The sequence below is a fragment of the Carcharodon carcharias genome, chromosome 22, assembly GCF_017639515.1.
Source record: "Carcharodon carcharias isolate sCarCar2 chromosome 22, sCarCar2.pri, whole genome shotgun sequence".
NCBI classification, from domain to species: domain Eukaryota; kingdom Metazoa; phylum Chordata; class Chondrichthyes; order Lamniformes; family Lamnidae; genus Carcharodon; species Carcharodon carcharias.
The window spans coordinates 64,345,953-64,372,446 of NC_054488.1; the positions used below are offsets into that span (position 1 = coordinate 64,345,953).

The window sequence follows — 26,494 nt, forward strand, 5'->3', positions numbered from 1 at the left end:
CCCATGCAGGACACCAGTTGTTCCCAAGGCCACTGCTGGATGGGCAACAAGTAGGAGCTAGTTATTTCCGACTTGGTAAGATCGCCCCTCTCTCCTCTCATTTGCTGCTGAAACTCTCCTTCATGCCTTTGTTACCTTTAAACTTGACTATTCCAATGCACTCTGGCTGGTCTCCCATATTTTATCTCGCATAAACTTGATGTCATTGAAAACTCTGCTGTCTCTGTTCTAACTTGCCACCAAGTCCAGTTCATCCATCACCCTTGTTCTTGTTGATCTGCATTGGTTAAGCGATGCCTCAATTTTAAAATTCCAACCTTTGTTTTAAATCCTTCATGGTCTTGCCCCTCCCTATCTCTGCAATCTCCTCCAGCCGCACAACCCTCAGAAATCTGTGCTTCTCTAATTCTGGCCTCTTGGGCATTGTTTTAATCCTTCTCCTTGACCTGTCTGCAGCCTTTGACATGGTTGACCACACCGTCCTCCTTCAACACCTCTCCACTGTAATCCAGCTGCATAGGTCTTCTCTCACCCGGTTCCATTCTTTTTGATCTAATTGAAGGAAGAACACCACTTGCAATTGCTTCTTTTCCTGATCCCACACCATTACTCTTTTGTTACCCAAGGATCTATTCTTAGCCCGTTCATATTGCTCATCTACATGCTGCCTCTTGGCAAGATCATCCGAAAACAGCGCTGGTTTGCACATGTATGATGACGACACTCAGCTCTGCCTCACCACCACCTCTCTCGACTCCTCCAATGGCACTAAATTATCAGGCTACTTATCCAACGTCCAATACTGGATGAACTAAAATTTCCAAATTAAACACTGGGAAAAATAAAGCCATTGTTTCAGGTCTCCGCCACAAAGTCCATTCCTTAGTAACTGATCCCATCCCTCTCCCTTACAATTGTCTGAGGCTGAAGCAGATTGTATACAATCATGATCACAGAATCGTAATGGCACAGGAGGCCATTCGGCCCATCGTGTCTGCACTGGCTCTCCAAATGAGCATTATGACCTAGTGTCATTGCCCTGCCTTCTCCCCATACATTATTTGAATAGGAACAATCTAATGCCCTCTTGAATGCCTCGATTGAACCTGCCTCCACCACACTTCCAGGCAGTGCATTCCAGACCTGAATCACTCGCTGTGTGAAAAAGCTTTTTCTCACGTCACATTTGCTTCTTTTGCAAATCACTAATTCTGTGCCCTCTTGTTGTCGATCCTTTTACGAGCAGGAACTGCTTCTCCCTATCTACTCTCTCCAGCCCCCTCATTATTTTGAACATCTCTATCAAATCTCCTTTTAACCTTCTTCTCTCCAAGGAGGACAGTCCCAACCTCTCCAATCTATCTTCGTAACTGAAGTTTCTCATCTCTGGAACCATTTTTGTAAACCTCTTCTGCACTCTCTCCATTGTGTTCACATCCTTCCTACAATGTGGTGCCCAGAAATGTACACAATACTCCAGCTGAGGTCTAAAGAGTGTCTTATATAAGTTCAGCATAACCTCCTTGCTCTTGTACTCTATGCCCCTATTAATAAAGCCCAGGCTAATATATGCTTTATTAACTGCTCTCTCCACCTGTCCTGTCACCTTCAATGATCTATGCACATATACACCCAGGTCTTTCTGCTCCTGCACCCCCTTCAAAACTTCACCCCTTATTCCATATTGTCTGTCCATGTTCTTCCTACCAAAATGGCTCACCTCAAACTTCTCTGCATTGAACTTCATCTGCCACCTATCTGCCCACTCCACCAACTTGTCTATGTTCTTCTGAAGTTCTACACTGTCCTCGTTTCAGTTTACAAGACTCCCAAACTGCGTATCATCCGCAAACTTTGAAATTGTCCCCTGCACACCAAGACCTAGATCATTAATATACATCAGGAAAAGCAAGGGTCCCAATGTCAACCCCTGGGGGAATTCCACTACAAACCTTCCTCCAGCCTGAAAAACATCCATTGACTATTACTCTCTACTTCCTATTTTTCAGCCAACTTTGTATCCATGTTACTACTGTCCCTTTTATTCCATGAGCAATAACTTTTCTCACAAGTCTATTGTGTGGCACTGTGTCAAATGCCTTTTGAAAGTCCATGTACACCACAGGAACAGCATTACCCTCATTGACTTTTCTGCTGCCTCTTCAAAAAACTCCAGCAAGTTAGTTAAATAGATTTCCCCTTTAGAAATCCATGCTGGCTCTTCCTGATCAACCCATATTTTTCCATGTGACTATTAATTGTACCCTGAATAATTGTTTCTAAAATTTTGCCCACCACTGAAGTTAAGCTGACTGGTCTGTAATTGCTGGGCTTATCCTTACAACCTTTTTTGAACAAGGGCATAATGTTTACAATTCTCCAGTCCTCTGATACCTACCTGGAGTCTAGGGAAGACTGAAAAATTGTGGCCAATGCCCCTGCAATTTCTACTCTCTCTTCCTCCAATATCCTTGGATGCATCTCATCCAGTCCCAGTACCTTTTCAACATTAAGTACTGACAGTCTATTCAAAACTACCTCCTTATCAATTTTGAACACTTCCACTGACAGTTTCCTTGTCTGTCATCATGGCCTGGGTAACATCCACCTCCTTGGTAAAGGCGGATGCAAAGTATTCTATTACTACCTCAGCCATGGTCCCTTTGTCCATGTTTAAGTCCTTTTCAGGTCCCTAATCGGTCCTATATTTGACCCGGGGATGAACTTCCGACTCCATCTGTCACTATGACCAGGATCGCCCATTTCCATCTCTATAATATAATTTGACTCCACCACTAACTCAGCCCTTCTGCTGCTAAACCCCAGTTTTAATTGTTCCATCACTGGTGGCTATGCCTTCAGCTGCCTGGTCCCTAAGCTCTGCAATTCCCTCCAGAAACCTCTCCACATTTCTACCTCACTTTCCTCCTTTAAGACACTTCTTAAAACCTACCTCTCAAACAGGCTTTTGGTCACCTGACCTAATATCTCACATGGTTTCATGTCAAATTTTATTTAATACTCCTCCTCTGAAGCACCTTGGGTCATTATATTATGTTAAAAGTGCCATTTAAATGCAAGTTGTTGCTGTGCACAGTGGACCTTTGACTTAGTTGCACAAGTCACATATCATGACCATAATCAGTAATGTAGGCAAGTACCGGAATAAATGAGGAAGGAACCCTTACTAACAATACCACAGACACCAACATTAATGGGGATCGATTATCAAAAAATCAATGAGTGTAATTGATTGCAACTCACAGGGACAAGGCAGTCAGTCTGGTTAATCCAATCATTCCCTGTGCCTGTTTTTGTTTTTAATTCATTCATGGGATGTGGGCATCGCTGGCTAGACCAGCATTTATTGCCCATCCCTAATTGCCTGAGAAGGTGGTGCAGTCCATGTAGTCTAGGTACATCCACAGTGCTGTTAGAGAGGGAGTTCTAGGATTTCGACCAGGTGACAGTGAAGGAACGGTGATATATTTCCAAGTCAGAATGGTGTGTGACTTGGAAGGGAACTTCCAAATGGTGGTGTTCCAATCTATCTGCTGCCTTTGTCCTTCTAGTTGGCAGCAGTCGTTTAGAAAGCAAACTGTTTTGGAAGGTGCTGTTGAAGGAGCCTTGGTGAGTTCCTTAAGACTCTTTCAACTGTTCAGACTCCAGATTTTCTGTACTTCCTTTCTTTATGATTGTTGTGTGTAATTTCCAACAATTGTATTTATTTTGACTTCTTACAAGTTCCCCTAGCTTTACTTTTGCACATAACATCTATCCCATCCTTATCAAGAGAAATTATTTTTGGTTTAAAAGAGAATTACAAGAGGCCTCAGAATACACAAAACATATTTTGGGTGGAATTCCCAAGAAAAGAAATCGCTCACCACCTGTAAATACTATTAAAACAAAATACTGCAAGCCTGAAATAAAAACAGAAAACGCTGGAAACACTCAGATTTCAAGTTTTGTCACGGCTGCAGCCTGCAGTATGATGGGACTTTTCCTTTACATGAGAAGAGATTGAAAGTTGCATCCACCTGCATCTTATCAGCTGCCCCTATCCACCTGCGTTTTCAATGTAGCCCCTTATTTCTGTATGTCTCAAGACCTAAATTCCTAGTTTGTTAATGAATCAGAGCTTTTCTGGAAATTCCAAAAGCTGTTGGGCAGCCTTGGTTAACTCTCTAGTTTTGAACATGATACAAGAGGGCAGATTCAAGGTCATTATCTATCCACTCTTCATATTTTGCTAGAGTTCTTTATGCAATGCAGAGTAAAATGTGGAACATATGGGGAGAAGAGTAATGGAATGGGACCAAAGGGATAACTCTCTCACACAGCTGAAACAGGGACAACGGGCCAAAATGTTGCCATCTGAACTGTATGATCCTTTAGTCAGATCAGTTAGAATTATGTGTAAGGAAGAGAAATCAGTCACCTAAAACAATAGTTACAGCATAATTATGATCAGGATAAGGTTAGAAATGTGCACAACGGTATTGGGTGGGGAAAAAAAGGAAATTACACAAGAAAACAAACCATACCCAGTTTTATTTATTCAGTGTTGGGATTTGGGTGCCACTGGCAAGGCTGGCATTTATTACCCATCCTTAATTGCCTTTGAGAAGGCGATGATGGGTCATCGTCTTGAACCGCTGTAGTCCATGTGGTGTAGGTATACCCACAGTGCTGTTAGGGAAAGTGCCTCAGAATTTTGATCCAGCGACATTGAAGGGGTGGTGATATAGTTCCAAGTCAAGATGATGAGAGACTTGCAGGTGGTGTTTGCTGTAGGGTGTTGAATACCATGCAGTAAGTCTTACTGAAGTCTTTGTATTCTTAAGTAGGCTAATTGTATGTATCAACAAGAATTATGTGCATATATATGGTAAAGGGTTCAAACTAGGAGCTGTCTCCATGCTTGTTTGTACACACAGCTCTGTCCAACACTAGAATGACCCCTAGGTGAAAGTTATGTGTTCTTAAATCATTCCTTGGGTAGTGTTGTACTCCCATATTAACCCTGTATGTGCCAGACCCCAATACTATAGTGGTATTCCCATGTGACTGTCCTTGTTTTTCTAGGCGGTAGAGATTGCAGGTTTGGAAAGTGCTGTTGAAGAAGCCTTGGCAACTTGCAGAGATGCATTTTGTAGATGTACACACTGCTGCCACTTGCTGTAGAATTCCCAACCTCTGGCCTGTTTTTGTAGCCACAGTATTTATATGGCTGGTCCAGTTCTCCTTCTGGTCAATGACGACACCCAAAATATCTACATTGGAGAATTCAAAGGTAATGACACTGAATGTTAAGTGGAGATGGTTAGATTCTCTCTCCAAAAGATAATTATTGCTGGCATATGATGGTAGTGGCAGTTGGCACTTATTAACCCAAGCCTGATTGTTGTCTTGATGCATGTAAGATTAAATAGAAGGAAAAGTTGGCAAAACAAATAATTGATAAGCAATAGGAAATGAGTAAACAGGAGATTGATAGGGTGCAAATGAAGCATACTCCATTAGGAAAAAAGGCTAGGGTTCCATGAAGGAAGGGATTAGGTCAAACTTGGAATTTAAGGAAATTCAACATTTAGCAGAGCAGGATAATGGAATGAAATGCAGGATAAATATAAAAAGACTTTTTCATCAAAATTAATACCAAAAGATTAAAATTTGTTTATTGCAATTTAAGTTCGCTCATTCTCTTTACTCCTTTCTGATTTTCCTTTTTACACTTCCTTGTATTTGTGCTGACCTTCTAACTGTGTGGGAATGATAGGAGTCTGATTTCCACATCAATATCTAGAACGAAGACAGACATGAAGGGGCCAAGCTAGGAGTGGAGAATGGAGGGATGGGAGAGAGAGTTTACACAGAGATGTATATTCAGCTTGGCCAAACCCAAAGTTGGAGTGAGGACCAGTTAGTTAGGGTTCTCATTCAAGGAGATGGAACTAAGATCCGACTCAAGCTAAGAAGTTGAGTGATTTATATCAAATTATCCCAATTAAAGGAAGAGTGGAGGCTTAGGCTAGAATTTTCTACAATTCTGTAGAAGAGTAAATTGTGTCAGATTGATGTTGAGTGCAAAATGCATCTCCTCTCGAAGGGGAACTGGCATTATAGAAGTTAGTCTCACCTTAACTACTGCCAATAAGGTCCAAAATTCCTAAAAAGAGCTGGAGAATTGAAAGATAGTTCAAAGCTTCACACAGACAATTAATTATTCTGCCCCCACTCCCCACCAACAAAGTGGAGTCACTATGGCTTTGTGGGGAGACGAAGTAGAGAGTTCAACAAGTTCTAACAAAATAAATAACCAGTGAATGAGTTTTGGTTGAGGGACGAACCTTGGCCAGAACAGCAAGAGAATTCCTTGCTCATTTACGATCTCTTTTCCAAGGAGAACAGCCCCAACTTCTCCAATCTGTCCACTTCATCCAAGTCAGTTCAATATGGGGATAGTACAGGCAGGTGTAGCTGAGGTAAAGGTTATGGCACAATCTTACTGAAGGACAGAACAGTCTCAATGGGCCAAATGGTTCCTCTGTCTTTCCTTCAGCTGAACAGTCAGATGTGACGACAATTTAACATCTCATCAGAAAGAAGGCACCTCTGATAGTTTTGCACTCCCTCACTACAGTAATCAGGAGTTTCAGCCTGGATTATGGACTCAAACCTAGAGTGGGACTTGAACCCAAGATCATCTGACTCAGAGCTACCCACTGAGCAGATACTCCAAAAGAAAGTTTACATAGAGAACAATGGAGAGGTTGTGGCGGGGAGGGGCAGGGGGGAGTTAACTGGAACAGCAGAAGTTGACTCAGGCAGAGGTTAAAGTAGTTGCACTGGCAACGCTGACATATGTTGATCTAACTTTTCAACTCCACAAAGGTTGGTTATGGTAGAGAAAAGGTAAACAGAACTGTAGTTTAAACAGAAAGAAAAGTAACAACTCCCAGATAAGTTTAACCAAATGTTCCATATTTGCATGGAAGCTATTTTGTACGTTAAATCTGCTAATGATTCATTTGTTCTCTTTAAAAGGAACAGACTGGTTTACACAGCTGGATAGGTCTGAACCATTGCTGCTTTAGAGTTCTCAGACCAGAAATACCTGGAAAATTAATCATCAAGAATGAATAAGCCAATCATTTCCCAAAATTGTGCAACTGTTGCACAGCAGGGGTTTATTTCCTGGATTAACCTTTAATTTACATCTCAACAAAGGTATTTTGCATTTCCTTTTTGCACTTGTTACAGAGGTTCCTCAAATCCAGTGCCAGCAAGAAAGATTCCAACACCAGTACACTGCACGGGTTAGATACAGAGTAAAGCTCCCTCTACACTGTCCCCATCAAACACTCCCAGGGCAGATACAGCATGGGGTTAGATACAGAGTAAAGCTCCCTCTATGTTGTCCCCATCAAACACTCCCAGGGTTGAGTAGAGGCTTCTTTGGGAGAGTTAATGTACCAAAGGATGGGCCGAATAGTCATTGCCGCTTTTCTTCAGTTGGGTTCCTCCAACTTGGTGAAATTTGCCTTATTACCATGCTTGGAGAAAGGCATTTGGGATGAGGTAACAAAGGCTTTATCCTGGACCTTGGACTTGAGTGGGAATATGGGAAAAAGAAAAGAGAATTCACATAGCATTCCATGGTTACAGCACGAAGGAGACCATTCAGTCCAAACTGTAAGAGCAACACACCTGGTCCCACTTCTTCCTGGAACCCTGCAGTTAAAAAAATATTAATCAGTTGAGCGGCAAACCTACCGTTTTGACCCTGTTGAGCAAGGTGACCCTGATGTAACCTCTGTTGCTGTGTCGGAGATACAGGAAGTAGAGGGGAAAGGTCACCCAAAGGTACACACATGGAATCCAAACCAGGACAGTCTTCTGGAAGCATGGTGTCAGATCTGGATTGTCTGTGTTTATCGTAACATTATGATCCTGTAATAGAGAGAAGGGAGAGATGACACAGAAAGAGGTCAGCACAGGAGAGGCAGAGAAAACAAGTGTCTACAATCTGGTCTCACACATCCAATTTTAATTGTCCCACTATTGGCTGCCATTCCTTCAGCTGCCTAGGCCCCAAGCTCTGGCGTTCTCTCCTGAACCCACTATCTCTCTCCCTCTTTTTAAAGAAGTTTCTGAAAATCCACCTCTTTAGCTAAGCTATTGGGCACTTGCCCCAAATATCTCCTTATACGAACATAGGAAATAGGAGCAGAAGTAGGCCATTCAACCCCTTCAGCCTGCTCCACCATTCAATAAGATTGTGACTGATCTGTCTGTGTGTCAAATTCCACATTCCCATCTACCTCAGATTCTTGTTAGGCTAGGAAATCAATCTACCTCTGTTTTAAAAATATTCAATGACCCCCATCTCCACCACCTTCTGAGCAGAGAGTTCCAAAGTCACACCACCCTCAAAATTTCTCATCTGTCCTAAAACGGCAACTCCTAATTTTAAAGCTGTGCCCTCTAGTTCTAGACTCACCCACAAGAGAAAATATCCTTTCCACATCCACCTTGTCAATACCATTCAGGATCTAATATAATTTCAATCAAATCGCCCCTCACTCTTCTAAACTCCAGTGGAAACAAGCCCAGTCTGCCGAACCTTTCCTCATAAGACAACCCACTCATTCCAGGTATCATCTGGCAAACCCCTCTGAACCACCTCCAATGCATTTACATCCTTCTTTAATAAAAGGAGACCAAAACTGCACACAGTATTTGAGATGTGGTCTCACCAATGCGCTGCATAACATCCTGATTTTTAGAAAAGCAAAATGCTGCTGATGCTGGAAATCTGAAACAAAAACAAAAAGTGCTGGAAAAACTCAGCAGGTCTGCAGCATCTGTGGAGAGAGAAACAGAGTTAACGTTTCAAGTCCATATGACCCAGGGTCATATGGACTCTACGTTAACTCTGTTTCTCCCTCCACAGATGCTGCAAGGCCTGCTGAGTTTTTCCAGCACTTTCTGTTTTTAATCCTTACTTATGTTCAATTCCTCTTGCAATAAAGGATAGCATTCCATTAACCTTCTTATATACTTGCTGTACCTGCATACTGACTTTGTGACTCATGCACTAGAACACTTAGATCCTTCTGCACCTCGGAATTTTGCAGCCATTCTCCGTTTTAAGTAATACTCTGCTTTTTTATTCTTCCTGCCAAAATGAACAACTTTGCATTTTCCCACATTATACTCCTCCTACTAGATTTTTGACCACTCACTCAACCCATCTATATCCATCTGCAACCTCATGTCCTCTTCACAACAAACTTTCCTACCTATCTTTGTCTCATCTGCAAATTGCTACCACACCTTCAATCCTCTCAAATCATTGATATAAATTGTAAAAAGTTGAGGCCCCAGCATAGACCCCTGCAGGACTCCGCTCGTCACATCCTGCCAATGCATACTGTTTTTTGTCAGCCAGCCAGCCAATCTTCTATTCGTGCTAAGACATTACCCAAACACCATGAGCTTTTCTGTCCCGCAATAACCTTTGATGTGACATCTTATCAAATGCCTTCTGAAAATCCAAGTACAGCACATCTACAGGCTCCCCTTTATCCACAGCACTCCTTCAAAGAATTCCAATAAATTGGTTAAACAGGACTTCCCTTTCACAAAACCATGCTGACTCTTCCTGATTACCCTTGAGTTTCTCTAAAGTGCCCAGCTATAATCTCCTTAATGATCAATGCTAACACCTTCCCCCCAACAGATGTCAAGCTAACTGGCCTATTGTTTCCTGCCTCCCTCTATTCAAGAAAAGAGGGGTTATATTTGCTACTTTCCAGCCTGATGGAACATTTCCAGAATCTAGGGGATTTTGGAAAATTAGCACCAATGCATCTACTACCTCATTAGCCACCTCTTTTAAGACCCGAGGATGAAGTCCATCATGACTCTCAGACTTGTCAGCCGGCAGCTCCATCAGTTTGCTCAGTACCGCTTCCCTAGTGATTATAATTTCACCAAGTTCCCCTCTCCCTGTCACCTCCTGATTTACAGCTATTGTTGGGAGGGTTTTTTCTATCTTCTATACTGAAGACAGAAGCAAAATATTTGTTAATTTCATCCACTATTTCCTTATTATCTGCAACTTACTCCTGTCAGTCACTCGAGAGGACCAACATTCACTACTTGTTATTTTCTTTTTTAATATCTGTAGAAGCTTTTGCTATCCATTTTTACATTTTTAGCTAGCTTCCCCTCATACTCCAATTTCTTTCTCTTGATTAACCTTTAGTCATTCTCTGCTGTTCTTTATATCCTGACCAATCATCTGACCTGCCAGTCATCTCTGTGCAGTTACATGCTTTTTCCTCAAGTTTGATGCTTTCCTTAATTTTTTAGTAAACCACAAATAAGTCCTCCCCTTAGAATAAGTATATTCCAACTATAAAGAAACATTTCTGAGTGTTCCAAAATATCTCAAATGTCTGCCACTGCTTCTCTATTAATCTATCCTCTAGCCTTGTATCCCAGTTAACTTCAACTAGCTCAGCTTTCATGCTCATATAGTTGCCCTTAAAACAGTTTAAAGTACATTACACATTACCAAGTCTAATATAACCTGCTCTCTGGCTGCTCTAAGAAATTCTCTAAAGTATTCCATGAACTCCTTATCCAGGCTACTACTGCCAATCTGATTTTTCCAGTTTATATGTAGATTAAAATCACCCATGATTATTGCTGTCCCTTCATCACCCAATATTTCTTGTATATTTTGTCCTAAATTGTGGTTAGTTAGGGAGCCTGTAGATCACTCCCATTAGTGACTTCTTTCCCCCTCCTATTCCTCACCTCCACCCAAATCAATTCTATATCCTGATCTCCTGAACCAAGGTCATCCCTAACTATTGCACCAATGCCATCCTTATCAACAGTGCTACCCCTCCACCTTTGCATAGCTTCCTATGCTTATTGAATATCATATAGCCCTCAATATTCAGGGCCCAATCATTGTCATCCTGCAGCCGTGACTAAGTAATGGCCATCATATATATTTACTTCAATGGTGTGCTATCAATCCATTTACTTTGTTATGAAAGCTACATCCATCCAGATAGAGCCTTCAGTTTAGTCTTGTCATCTTTGTAACATCTAGTCTTGACTATTGGTGTATTTTTAGGTTTTAGCTCTCTGTCCCTTCCTGCTATTCTATGACCATCATTTCACATATTACTATTATGGTGTCCTACCTTGAATCTACCCTTTGCTTTGCCACATCTACCCAAGCTTGATCCTTTACCCCACTTTGTTTAGTTTAAAGCCCTCTCTACTTCCCTCGTTATATGATTCGCAAGAACTCATCCCAGCACAGTTCAGGTGTAGACCATCACAACAGTACAGTCCCCACTTTTCCCGGTATTGAGGCCAGTGCCCTATGAACCAGAACCCACTTCTCCCACAACAGTCTTATGTGGCTTGTGTCCAAATCTTTGACACATATTCTTTGTGAAGCCCCTTGGGGCATTTTAATGTATTGAAGGTGTTTTATAAATGCAAGTTGGAGTTGTTGCAAAGGGAAGACAACACCAGATGGACTAAGAAATTGGCTGCAGTGGGGAATAGACCCAGCAGGCAGCCTGACAGAATACAAAATTCCACAATCCACCTACTGCCAGTAGTATTGGATTGACCAAGTAATGCAAGAAAAGGTAAAGGCTCTCCCAACCCCATGACTTGGGTCTAGGAATAGTGTGTGACAGAAATCACTGATTAGCTCCAGGTATGGCTACAGAAGCACCAATTTACACACAATACAGATAAAAAATGTTAAATAAATGTACACTTGTGAAGTACAAATATCTACAACCATTCAGTAACCAAGAAAGCAAATGTTAATTGTATATTAATTGGATTTAATTGTATTAAAGTGGTGGGCATTACTGGGGATTCTTTTGATCCCCTATATATAGAATGGGTGAAACTGCAGTTGTTGGATTAGGAGGTGTAACTCAATAAATAAAGTGTATTTGGCCTTCTGGAGTAGAACAGCAAAGTCCTGACAGTGATCAAAAAAAAATCCACATTCTACTTTGTCTCCTGATTTTACCAACAAACTCACATTTTGTTACATTCACATGCACATGTCATGTGAATATTGATGTCAAAGACCCAAAGTCAAATACTTACTCTTTACAAATCAGAAAAACAATTAGTCACTCCTGGATTCCTATTTAGCCACATGTGTCAACAGGTTAATGTAGTGGATACCAGTCTAGAGTGAGCTAGGATAGTTAATGCTCCAGACTGATGAAATGAAAGATCTATTTGTGTCTCTACAGAATCTACCTGACCAGCTGAGTGTTTCCAGAAACTTACTTGGACACAAATGCAGTCTTAAAACACTGATATTTCTTTAGCAATTCTGCACAATCTGTACCGTAACCTTAAGCAGCACAAACATAGATCAGCCCTGAGCCTCACCAGCAGTTATCTACATTAGTTATCTTGCTAACATCTAGCCTTCATTTCGTTTAATATTACTCATTTCCAGAAAGTTAAACTGGCTTTAGGCACCAAATGCTTACTAGATATTATCTGATTAAACACCACAGCATATGCTGCTCTCCCTGGCCCCTCTGCTGATTAGCTGTGATGCTGAAAGGCCGTGTATTGAGACCATTTCTTCCCCTCCCAAGCAATTTTCTCTCCCTGTAGATGCTGACACTTCCTGGGGTTCAGTACCTCACTCAAGTGACCAACGTCCTCCCCAAATGGGTCTAGACAGCAAGAAAGACAATTCAGCTTTGCAGGACATCACCAGAACAGACTACTTGCACCGAATGGCTGTTTTCTGTGCTGTACATTCTCTATCACACCAGAGCCTGATCCCAGCCCTGTGCTCAATCCCATCAGATGTTAAAAATCCTGTGGTACTATTCAAAGAGCATGGAAGTTCGCCCCTAGCGTTCGAGTCAATATTTATCCCTCAGCCAAAAATCACCAAAACAAAAGCCATAGTACAATAGTGCAGTGGTTCTGTTACTGGACTAACAAAGAACCCAGGAGCACAAGTTCAATTTGGGTAATGTGAAATATTGAATTCCGTTTGAAAAACAATTTGGAAATAAAAAGTTGGTATCAGTAAAAGTGACAGATTCAACACCCAACTCACTCGCTAAATGTCCTTGGGGAAGGAAACATGTCATCCTCACCCTCTCTGGGTCTATAGGTGACTCCTGTCTTCACACTGAGGGTTATTCTTAACTGCCCCTGACATGGCTTAGTGATCCACTCAGTTACATCAAACTGCTAACATTTGAAGATCCAACAGCACCTTGGCAGGACAACTAGGAATAGGTAATAAATGCTGGCCTTGTCAGCAAACACTGGGCACTTGAGGGAAATAAACTTGCTTAGGGGCTATAGGGATAGATGGAGCAAAGGGGACTGGCTTGATTTTTCTACAGAGAGCTAGCATGGACTCAGCTGGTCAAATGGCCTCCTTCATTGCTGTATATATAGCCCAAAAATAACTGTTGAGAATGGCTGCACTTCAGAAATAATCCATAGTGTGAGAAATGTGATCAGGTTCTGGATAAAGACTGGTGCTTTACCTGATACACATGGATCACAGGCGACAGGCAGTGCTTTTTCCAATTCATTTTAAAAACAGACAACAAAATCAGTCTATCACTGCTTTTACTGCCAGACCGCCCATTTAAATATCCAGTACAAGTCTACTGACTCCCACAGCTACCTCGACTACAGCACCTCACGCCCCGCTTCCTGTAAGGACTCCATCCCATTCTCTCAGTTCCTTCGCCTCCGTCGCATCTGTTCTGATGCTACCTTCAAAAACAGTTCCTCTGACATGTCCTCCTTCTTCCTTAACCGAGGTTTTCCACCCACGGTCGTTGACAGGGCCCTCAACCGTGTCCAGCCCATCTCCCACACATCCGCCCTCATGCCTTCTCCTCCCTCCCAGAAACATGATAGGGTCCCCCTTGTCCTCACTTATCACCCCACCAGCCTCGGCATTCAAAGGATCATCCTCCGCCACTTCCGCCAACTCCAGCATGATGCCACCAACAAACACATCTTCCCTTCACCACCCCCCGGCGGCATTCCGTAAGGATTGTTCCCTCCGGGACACCCTGGTCCACTCCATCACCCCCTACTCCTCAACCCCCGCCTATGGCACCTCCCCATGCCCACGCAAAAGATGCAACACCTGCCCCTTCACTTCCTCTCTCCTCACCGTCCAAGGGCCCAAACACTCCTTTCAAGTGAAGCAGCATTTCACTTGCATTTCCCCCAACTTAGTCTACTGCATTCGTTGCTCCCAATGCGGTCTCCTCTATATTGGAGAGACCAAACGTAAACTGGGTGACCGCTTTGCAGAACACCTGCGGTCTGTCCGCAAGAATGACCCAAATCTCCCTGTCGCTTGCCATTTTAACACTCCATCCTGCTCTCATGCCCACATGTCTGTCCTTGACTTTCTGCATTATTCCAGTGAAGCCCAACGCAAACTGGAGGAACAGCACCTCATCTTCCGACTAGGGACTTTACAGCCATCCGGACTGAATATTGAATTCAACAACTTTAGGTCTTGAACTCCCTCCTCCATCCCCACCCACTTTCTGTTTCTTCTCCCTTCCTTTTGTTTTTTCCCAATAATTTATATAGATTTTTCTTTTCCCACCTATTTCCATTATTTTTAAATCTTTTATGCCCCCCCCACCCCATCTAGAGCTGTACCTTGAGTGCCTTACCATCCATTCTTAATTAGCACATTCGTTTAGATAATATCACCAACGTCAACACCGTTGTGTTCTTTTGTTCTTTTGTCTGTGACATCTTTTGATTATCTGCTCCTATCACTGCTTGTTTGTCCCTACAACCACACCAACCCCCTCCACTTCTCCCCCCCACCCTCTTTAAACCAGCTTATATTTCACCCCTCTCCTTGGATTCACCCAGTTCTGAAGGGTCATGAGGACTCGAAACGTCAAATCTTTTCTTCTCCACCGATGCTGCCAGACCTGCTGAGTTTTTCCAGGTAATTCTGTTTTTATCTCCCATTTAAACACTTCAAGGAATTAACTACGCGATTTTTCTTTAATGCTGTGGGCCTATCAGCTGCATTCCCAAATGGAAAATTAGGAGGCAGCACAATTCTCAGTACCATAAATCTACACAGACAACCCGCCCTACTACATCTGATAACAATGTTATTCACCTGGGATAAGCAAATCCTGGTCCAACGCCAAGGCTGTATCAAATACAATGCAGACAGTGTGAAAACAAAGGGAGAGCTTAAAGAACATTCGTGTTCATACATGCAGCCACTTTCAACGTGTGAACAAACACAGAAAACAAATGGAATTTGATCTACTGCACAAGGAAATGATTAGAGCAGTAGCACAGTTGTTTGCAGTAGGACATAACTGCCCTGATCTCCAGGCTGGCTCCTGTTAGTGACACCACAAACTGCAAAAAGTTCCACTATTTCTGAGGAACATTGCAGTACACACCCTACCAGCACACATCCTGCACCCCCTCCGCTCACACATACCGTCACCCCCTCCCCATCCCACTTCCCAAGCTGGTGGTGGGACACCTTGACTGAGTGACTTGCTAGGCCATTTCAGAAGGCAGTCAACTACATTGCTGTGGATCTGGAGTCACACACGGGCCAGCTCAGGTAAGGACAGCAGATTTCCTTCATCAGTGAACCAGATGGGGTTTTTTTTTTCACAAGAATCCAGGAGCTTTGTGATCATCATTACTGTTACATACTTTTTATTCCAGATTTATTTAATTTTCTGAATTTATATTTCCCAGCTGCCATGGTGGTTAGGACTGGTCTCTGGATCATTCATCCAGGTCTCTGGATACCAGTCCACTAACAGAACCATTCTGTTAATGGCCTGTGTCTGTTCTGTAAATTCAATGTAACCATTTTTTGTTTCATAAAAGCTAATTGCTCTTTTCAGAGAGGAAGAAGGGAGGGTCAGCAATCCACACACTCCCTTATCTGTGAAACAGACTCCAGAAGGGATTACCAACAAATGACTGACATATTCAACCAGTGCGTCAAAAATGGTGTGTGTGTAAAAGGGCAGTCCCTGCAAGAAGGATCTGCTGCAACCTTGGACACATCCCAGAGAGATAATGAACAAGACCTTCCCTTCAGAAAGATAATGATGTATTGGAGAAAGATCAGAGAGCATAAAGGGAGAGATGCCAGGCTCCAAATTATGGCACAAGGAGGTACTGTTTGAGGCCGACTGCTATCCTTGAGGCAAGGGCTTGGGAGAAGGTGCAGGCCCTTAAGCCGCTGCAAGATACAAGCATGTTGGCGAACATGGGTTGCTTAACATAAATCTCTACTACACAACCAATACAACATTGATCAGAACCAGAGACCCACAGATTAGAAATTGCCACCCCAACATTCCAACCTGGAATTTATTCCATCTACACAAGTCAAACAGAGTCTCATCCTAACCAGCTCTGTGCTTGATCTACCCCAGAACCCCTCCCCATTACACAGCTCCTCCCCGTCCCACACCATGTTCCAGTCAGCTGAGATCTAGAGTCAGGTGGCCTGAAACCAAAAATCAGAAAAAATAAATTACTTTTCAATAAATATACTGAACACCCCATGATGGGGTTTAGTCAGTCCGAGTGAGAGATCACAGAAAGGCGAACACATTCAGCTGTTCACTCGGCCCATGTGTGCAGTCTGCCCTCTCCCCTGTGTAACTGGTATTTTTATGGACAAACTGGGATTAAGTCAAGGGAAATTGCCACCCAAGGGGAGTTTGAGCAATGGCAAGTTCAAGAGTTCCCAGCAAAAATAAACTAGCGAAAATTCCCATTTCCTCTTGGTTTTCCTATTTTTCAATTCTTTGAATTGTGACAGGGTGAACACTTATAAACCTGATACAGGGTGGTCAGTGATATTTTTTCACACTGTGGGTTACACAGTTATACTTCATCATACAGAGCACCAGGAACTGCCTGATCACAACTGCTCTTCCACTTCTTCCTCCTAAAAGAGGAACTGGAGAATTCCAATTCGTGGAAATACTGGTAATGACAGGATGGGAGGTAAGTGAGCAATCACCACAACAGCTTCTTCACAAACCAAACAAATGGCAGGGGATTGTGTGCATGATGTTTCCAAAATTCTTGAAAAGTTTAAATGTCACTTCCCATCCCCATTTGTGACAGTAAACAAACTGGGCAAGAACCTAAGCAAGCCACTCTGCCCTCAACCAGCGTCAACACCACGCAAAACTTCTACAATTAATATTGCAAATGGAGTGAAAAACCACAGGCTCATGATTCATTCCTACTATATACATTTCCGTTTAAACAGGTTTAAAGTGGTTGGCAAATGAACTAGAAGGAGGCATTAGTAAATATTATCTTCACAACAAATAGCGATCTGGAATGTGCTGCCTAAACGGTAGTGAAAGCAGATTCAATAGGAACTTTCTAAAGGAAATTGAATAAATATTCGAAGAGATGGAAGGTGCAGGGCGATGTGGAAAGAATAGGGGAGTGGGATTAACTGCATAGCTCTTTCAAAGAACCAAGACAGACAACATTCTATAATTGTTTTTAGTGTTGGTTGAGGTCTGGAGTGGACCTACAATCTTCCGACTCAAAAGGCAAGCATTACTGATGAAACCAAACACACTTAAAAAAACACATCCTTGGAGAGGAGCCAAACATTTCCTACAATTGGACATTTATAACAACATTTGGTTTTAATGCAAATAATCCTCTTCCTGTGCAGGGGTCAGTTCCTTTATCTAGGGGCCCAAACCTACTTCCTGAACAATTAGAAGTCAACAATTGTTATGATTCCAGTGGATTTCAGGAATCCTAGAAATATCTGTTGGCTTGTCTCCTGGAAACAGCAGTCACCTAGTAACTAGCCACATCTGCTTCAGCATATTGTTTATTCATGGATTTTTTTTTAAAAAAAGGAGAAAAAGCTTTTTTTTTTTAATTTTTACACAATGGGTCAGTCAGCCCAATGTGGGTGGTGGGAAAACTTAGACAATCATCTGGGACAAAATTGCCATTTTAAAAAAAGCTGGCTAATTTTTTTCTATTGGATATGGTCATTGCTGGCAGGGTCAGCATTTGTTGCCCATCCCCAGTTGCCCTTGAACAGAGTGGCTTGCTCAGCCATTCCAGATAGCAGTTAAGAGTCAACCACATTGCTGTGGGTCTGAAGTCATGTAGACCAGGCCAGGTAAGGGACGGCCAATTTTCTTCCCGAAATGACGAGTGAACCAGGTGGGTTTTTACAACAAATAATAATCATTTCATGGTCACCATTACTAAGACTAGCTTTCAACTCAATTTCCCCACCCACCCCCTGCAAACTAAATTTAAATTCTGCAGTGGTGGGGTTTGAACCCACATCGCTGGAACTCTGAATTGCTCATCCAGTAACATTACCACTGTGCCACTGTCTCCCTGGTAGGACATTAGAATATAGAAATTAATAAATTAACGCCAAACCATGTTTGACTATCTTGACTGAGTTCATTAATGAAGCAATGGAGAGGGTTGTTGATGTCAAAAGCTATTTGACAAAGGACCACATCATAAACTTTAACAAAATTGAAGCCCATGAGATTTAAAGGACCACGGTAGCATGGATATAAAACTGGCTAAGGGACAGAAAGCCGAGAGTAGTGGCAAAGAGATGATTTTCAGACTGGAAGGCGATATACAGAGAGATTCCAAAGGGGTCAGTATTGGGACCTCTACTCTTTTTGTATATATTAATGACCAGAACATGGATATACAGTGCATCTTTTCGAAGCTTTCAGACAACAAAAAACAGAAATGTAATGCAGTGAGGAGGATAGTAACAGACTGCAGGAGGACACAGACAAGACAGGTGAAATGGGCAGACAAATGGTGAATGAAATTTAATACAGAGCATTGTGAATTAGGAGAAGCAATATAAAAAGGCACAATGTTAAAGTGGGTACAGGAACAGAGACTTAGTGATAGGGAAGGTGGAGAAGGCTGTTAAAGCACATGGACCGTCAGCTTTATTAATAGAGCAAGAGTACAAAAGCAAGGTGGTTATGCTAAATATTTATAAATTATTGGTTAGGCCTCAGCTGGAGTTAATGTTCAAGACTGTTTGCTAGCAACGCCATGTATGTGAGCCTGCCATCTTTATGGGGGCAACATGCAGCAGGGCACATGCGTGGCTGCCATCTTTATAGGGGGCATTGTGGGACATGAACCCAGCTCATTTACCTTCAAGAATTACGTACCATGCATCAAAATAGTGGCTGTCAGTATTTTGCAAAATCATATTTAGTTCTGCAATGTCCTTAATTCATCGATCCTTCTTCAACTGAAGAGATTTGAGAATGAGAATACACAGGTGTTTTAAGTCATTGTATTTCTGTGCATGAGCAGAGCAGTGCACACGTGCAGACAAGTATCAGCCAAACATTGTGTTGTGAGGAGACAGTGTATGTTCAATTCTGGTCACAACACCTCAGCAAGGGTATTAGGGCCTTGGAGAAGGCGTCAAAAGATTTACTAGAATAGTGCCAGGGGTGAGGGAATTCAGTTAATGTTGAGGCTGCAAAAAGTGGAATTGTTCTCAGGGCCCCAGTTATACCGGTCTCTTTATGAGGTATGTGGAACATTCCTTGTTCCAGTCCTACTCAGGCCCCCTCCCACAACTCTTTCTCCGGTACATCGATGATTACTTCGGTGCTGCTTCATGCTCTCGTCTGGATCTGGAAAAATTTATTAATTTTGCTTCCAATTTCCACCCCTCCATCATTTTCACATGGTCCATCACAGTCACTTCCCTTCCCTTCCTTGACCTCTCAATTCTCAATTTCTGGTGATAGAGTGCCCACCAATATTCATTACAAGCCTACTGACTCCCACAGCTACCTCGACTACAGCTCCTCACACCCCGCTTCCCGTAAGGACTCCATCCCATTCTCTCAGTTCCTTTGCCTCCGTCGCATCTGTTCTGATGATGCCACTTTCAAAAACAGTTCCTCTGACATGTCTTCCTTCCTTCTTAACCAAGGTTTTCCACCCATGGTGGTTGACAGGGCCCTCAACCGTGTCCAGCCCATCTCCCGCGCATCTGCCCTCACACCTTCCTCTCCCTCCCAGAAACATGATAGGGTCCCCCTTGTCCTCACTTATCACCCCACCAGCCTCCGCATTCAAAGGATCATCCTCCGCTATTTCCGCCAACTCCAGCATGATGCCACCACCAAACACAGCTTCCCTTCTCACACACACACCACCCCCACCCCCCCACACCCCGACAGCATTTCGCAGGCATCATTCCCTCCTGGACACCCTGGTCCACTCTTCCATCACCCCCTACACCTCAAACTCCTCCCACGGCACCTTCCCATGCAACCACAGAAAGTGCAACACCTGCCCCTTTACTTACCCTCTTCTCACCGTCCAAGGGCCTAAACACTCCTTTTAAGTGAAGCAGCATTTCACTTGCACTTCCCTCAATTTCGTCTAATGCATTTGCTGCTATCTGTCCCTTGCTCATCCTGCTTTCTACCCTTAATGTCCCCATTAGCACATTTCTTAGCTTTTATCACCACTGTCAACACCTCTTTGTCTTTTTGTCTATGACATCTTTTGGCTATCTCCAGCTATCACTGGCCCTCTATCCAGCTCTACCTGTCCCACCCCTCCTTAAACCAGCTTATATTTCACCTCTTTTCTATTTTTCCTTAGTTCTGATGAAGAGTCATCCGGACTTGAAACGTTAACTGTGTTCCTCTGACCTGCTGAGTTTTTCCAGGTATTTTTGTTTTTGTTCTAGGTTAAAAGGAGATTTGGTAGGGGTGTTCAAAATCACTAAGGTTTAGATAGTAAATAAGGAGAAATTGTTTCTGGAGGGTACACAGGTCAGTAAATACAGGACACAGATTTAAGATTGCCAAAAGATCTACAGGCAACATAAGGAAACGCAGGGAGTTGCCTGAAAAGAAACAGATTCAATAGCAGCTTTCAAAATTGGATAAATATTTGAAGGAAAGAAAATTTACTGTTATGGTGAAAGAGCAAGGGAGTGAACTTATTGGAAATGGTCTACTAAAAAGAGTCAGCACAGGCACAACAGGCTGAATGGCCTCCTCCTGACTGTATCATATTGATTCTTATGTCCATTGTTGATGAGTGGACTCCACTGGGCTGATACCCAGTAGGCCTGTGGGTACCAGGTTATCACCATTCATAACAAGATGAATCAGAATCAACCAGAAGTCTGGCTGGAAGAAGTACTAAAACAGCAAAGGCCATTGAGACCAGGAAGGTAGGATCAAGGCTGGGCAGGGGATGAACAAGGATTCAACCTATGAAAGAATTATAGGCCCAGGAATGCATGGCTCTGTAACAAGCCAACGATAGTGATGTAGAAAGAGGAGTGAGAGGGGTAACGAAGGAACTGTAGAGCCAAATCAAAGTTTGCCTCCATTTCACTCTTGTTGCAGCTCCTGAAAAGGGGCATGTGCAACAGCTGGACCCCAAGGTTCCTCCCATCACTACATTTCACACAGAATACTGAACCACACACACAGCTAAAAGGGGGGCAGCAGGAGCACAAGCAGCATAAACCAAGTTTGATACAAGAAGAGGTTACCCTTAGTCTGGGGATGCTCCTTGCGCACAGCAACTGCTGAAACATTGAGTGGACAGAGCCACAGTAAGTTAAGCAGCTCAGTGTATCCAGGCCTAGACTTTCCCCTATAGTAAGATAGATAGGTTGAGAGGAAGTCTATTCACTCCATCATGGCTTTTCCCCAGTTCAGGGCAGTTTGGCAGAGTATTTACAGTCTAACAGTGTCCCCAAGCTTATGCCCAAGGATCATTTGTGTCAGTGTGTATATTCTGGGCCTGGGCGTCTCTTTCTCTCTTTTCCCCTAGTCTCAACCCCCAGGAAGGGGCCACCCATTCACACCTCCCTACTGTACGTACAACAGAACAAGTAGTGACACCTCTTCAGACTGTTTAACAAGTTTATCCAATAGTCACAGGCTCACTATCCTGAACATAAGAACTAGGAGCAGGAGTAGGCAATTCAGCCCCTCGAGCCTGCCCTGCCATTCATTACGATCATGGCTGATCTCATTTCGGTCTCAAAGCCAATTTCCCGCCCTCTCCCCATAACCTTTCAACCCGTTACCAATTAAAAATCTGTCCATCTTCTCCTTAAATTTATTCAGTGTCCCGGCATCCACTGCAGTCTGAGGCAGTGAATTCCACAGATTCACGACCCTTTGAGAAAAGTAATTCCTCCTCATCTCTGATTTAAATCTACCTCCCCTTAGCCTAAAAACTATGGCCTCTCATTCTAGAATGTCCCACAAGGGGAAACATCCGCTCCACATCTACTTTGTCTATCCCCTTTAGCATCTTATATACCTCAATTAGGTCTCCTCTCATCCTTCTAAACTCTAGCGAGTATAGGCCTAAACTACTCAGTCTCTCCTCTTAAGACAAGCCCCACATCCCTGGAATCAATCTAGTGAATCTCCTCTGAACTGCCTCCAAAGCAACTACATCCTTCCTCAAGTAAGGGGACCAAAACTGTGCACAGTACTCCAGGTGCGGTCTCACCAATGCCTTGTACAGTTGCAACAACACTTCCCTAATTTTATACTCTATTCTTTTAGCAATAAATACCAAAATTCTATTTGCCTTCCTTATTACTTGCTGTACCTGCATACTAGCTTTTAACTACTCATGCACGAGGACACCCAGATTGCTCTGCTCTGAAGCTTCTCTCTACTTAAATAACAAGTCACCTTTTTATTCTTCCAGCCAAAATGGATAACCTCCCACTTATCCACATTAAAATCTGTCTGCCACGTTTTGGCCCATTCACCTAACCTGTCCATATCCATTTGTAAATTTCTTATTTCTTCATTGCAACTTACTTTCCCACCTATTTTGGTGTCATCTGCAAATTTAGCTATAGTACCTTCTATCCCTGAATCCAAGTCATCAATATAGATTGTAATTAGTTGGGGCACAAGGACTGAACCCTGTGGCACCCCACTAGTTACACCTTGCCATCCAGAAAAAGACCCATTTATCCCAACTCCCTGCTTCTGTTGGTTAGCCAATCCTCTATCCAAGCTAATATATTGCCCCTAATTCCATGTGATATTATGTTGTGTATTAATCTTTTGTGCGGCACCTTATTAAAGGGCCTTCTGGAAGTCCAGATATACTGCACCTACAGGATCCCATTATCCACTTTGCTTGCCACACCTTCAAAGAACTCTAGCAAATTAGTCAAACACGATTTACTCTTCATAAAACCATGCTGACTCTGATGGATTGCATTTTGACTTTCCAAATGCCCCATTACTACTTCCTTAATAATGGATTCCAACAATTTCCCAACGACAGATATTAAACTAACTGGTCTATAGTTTCCTACTTTCTGCCCCCCTTTTTTGAATAAGGGCGTTATATTAGCATTTTTCCAATCCACTGGAACCTTTCCAGAACCCAGGGAATTTTGGAATATTATAGCCAATGCATCCACTATCTCTGCTGCCACTTCCTTTAAGACCCTGGGATGTAGGCCATCAGGTCCTGGGGACTTGTCACCCTTTAATCCCAATAGTTCGCTCAGTACTTTTTCTCTAGTGATGGTGATTGTTCAAAGTTCCTCCTTCTCTATACCCTCTGCACTACCTGTTACAATTGGGGTGGCACTAGTGTCCTCCACCGTGAAAACTGAGGCAAAATATTGATTAAGCATCTCTGCCATTTCTGTGTTCCCCACTATTAACTCCCTAGTCTCATCCTCCAAGGGACCAACATTCACTTTAGCTACTCTGTCCTTTCATATACTTGTAGAAGCTTTTGCTATCAGTTTTTACATTTTGTGCTAGTTTTCTTTCTTACCTTTGCTCTTATTATTTTTTTAGCAACCCTTTGTTAATCTTTAAAAGTTTCCCAATCTTCCAGCCTGCCACTGACCTTTGCAATTTGGTATGCCTTAGTTTTTGCCTTTATGTTATCTTTAACTTCCTTGCTTAGCCATGGATGCTTTTCCCCCTCTTACCATCTTTCTTCCTCTTTGAAATATATTTCACTTGGGAAGAATTGAATATCTCTTTAAATATCTGCCACTGTTCATCAACTATCCTACCTTGTAGTCTTCCTGTCCACTAGGGCCAAATCCGCCCTCATACCTATGTTTAACCTTTGTTTACCTCCAGGACACTAGTGTGGGACTCAAGTTTCTCACTCTCAAACTGAACTTGAAATTCTAGCATGCTATGATCACTCTTCCCTAGAGGATCCTTTACGATGAGATCATTAATTAATCCCAACTCATTACACAAAACCAAATCCAGAATAGCCTGCTCCCTGGTTGGTTCCACAACATTTTGCTCCAAGAAACAATCTCTAATACACTCTATGAACTCTCCCTCGGGACTACCCTTGCCAATTTGATTAGTCCAGTCTATATGCATATTAAAATCACCCATGATTATTGCTGTGCCTTTCTTACATGCTCCCAGTATTTCCTGGTTTATACTATGCCCTGCTGCTGAACTACTGTTTGGGGACCTATAGATTACTCCCACCAGTGACTTCTTTCCCTTGCTATTTCTTATTTCTTCCCAGACTGACTCTACGTCTTGCTTTCCAGTGCCTATATCATTCCTCTCTATAGCACTGATCTCTTCCTTTACTAACAAAGCCACACCGCCTCCTTTGCCTTCTTGCCTATGCGCATTCAGATACAAAGCCTTTAAGTTTGCCCTATTGTCAATTTTTCCTACTCTTACATGATTCTTTGGTGCAATATGGCGTTCACACACTCTGTCCCTTCCTTTCACTGTAGAACCTGGACAGTTCCACAGGCAAACTAGAAGTGGCTAAAACCAGACAAAGTTCCTGTTCCTGATCACTGGTCAAATGGCTTCTGATAGGAAGCACAGGCATGTTAGGTGACAACCAGATCAGGCTCTCCGAAAACCCCATGGCCAACAGTGCTCTGTCTTTTGGATGGGATGCTGGCCAGTGGTTAGTGCTTGTGGTCACTCAGGATGGCCTTTGCAACTGCACAGGTTTAAAAATCATTCAGTAAAAGCATTTTATTTTAAGTTCTCTAATAAACAAGATAAAAATCAAGTCAGATATATCACAAAGCACAATCTTGTTCTTAGTTTTCAAACCGATCAGATCTGGATGTCAAAGCAGTAAAGACAAGTTGCAGTTAACCATGAGCTGCAACTCAGAACGTTTAAAACATTTGAGCCTTGAATCAGCAAAAACACATCACTGTAAAACCAACATCTCATCCACCACATCCTCCAGTCAGGATGTATTTTAACAACACAGCTAACCAGTCCTACTCAGCCCTATTCTAAAAGAAAGGGCATTACATGGTTAAATCCTCCATCAAAACAGGGCTCGGAGCATGGGACTCAGGTGAACACATTCAGTATTAGATTATATGCTCAATCGACTGCACTAACCAGATCAAATATTAACCCTCCCAATTACCAATTCCTTAAAAACAGGAACAAGCAGCAGCTCACTTACGTAACTATTCCAAGGTGTGCACATATTTTATCAAACTCACACAAAGTCACCCCCATAAAACTTCAGTTTCAGGATATTCCAAAGTGCTTTATACCCAGAGAACCACATTATCTTGTGATGTAGGAAATGCAGCAGTCAATTTAGCACAGTGAGATTTCATAAATTGTAAAGTAAAAATAACCAGGTTCTGTTTTAATGATACTGAAAGACTAGCTACGCCTGGGAGAACTCCCCTGTTCTTCTTTGAATTAACAGTTATATCCACCCAAGAAGGTAGGCAGGGCCTTGGTTTAATATCTCAACAGAAAACTGACATCACTGAATTGGCAGCACTCCCTGAACACTGCCCATGCCACGTTCCAAACCCTCCAATGGGCAGCACCCTTAGCACTGCACAGTGTCAGCATGGGTTATAAACTCAGTTTCTGGCGTAGTGAAAGTGTTTGCCACTAAGCCACACTAACACATAATCCATACTTTATATACCTAATCATTTACAGGCAGCAAACATCCACCCACACAGACCGAGCACCATGTGACTCAGGTAATTCCCAAGGAGGTGGTGCAGTGCAACAAGAATGTTTCATACGGAAAAGACTAAACATTTTTCTGCGAATGCTGGCTCCACTCCAGCCATGCGATGAACCACCTTTCAGGTGAAACAAAACCATTTTGGTTTGCTTTATGGGATTTAAAGACTTTACAGATAATAAAATTCTCCACCTTTTGATCATAAAATACAACTTCAGACACTAAAGGACTCTGGCTGCCTTTCAGAACATCTCCTGCCCTCACTTAAAGAAAAGCAGCTACTTTCATTCAGGAGGTAGTTTGAGAGGAGGAGGAACACATGGTCTGTGTTACATGGGCACACACCCTCCTCAGTCTT

The 26,494-nt window shown here is 42.7% G+C and overlaps 1 protein-coding gene across 1 annotated transcript in view; it reads right to left on the minus strand.

The window, feature by feature from the left end:
- The window catches only part of abcc3 (ATP-binding cassette, sub-family C (CFTR/MRP), member 3), a 125,656-nt gene that overhangs the window by 86,409 nt on the left and 12,753 nt on the right, over positions 1 to 26,494 (minus strand). Inside the window, exon 2 of the mRNA XM_041216717.1 lies at positions 7,780 to 7,956. Within this exon, the coding sequence (XP_041072651.1) occupies positions 7,780 to 7,956 (177 nt within the window). The remainder of the gene's footprint in view (positions 1 to 7,779; positions 7,957 to 26,494) is intronic.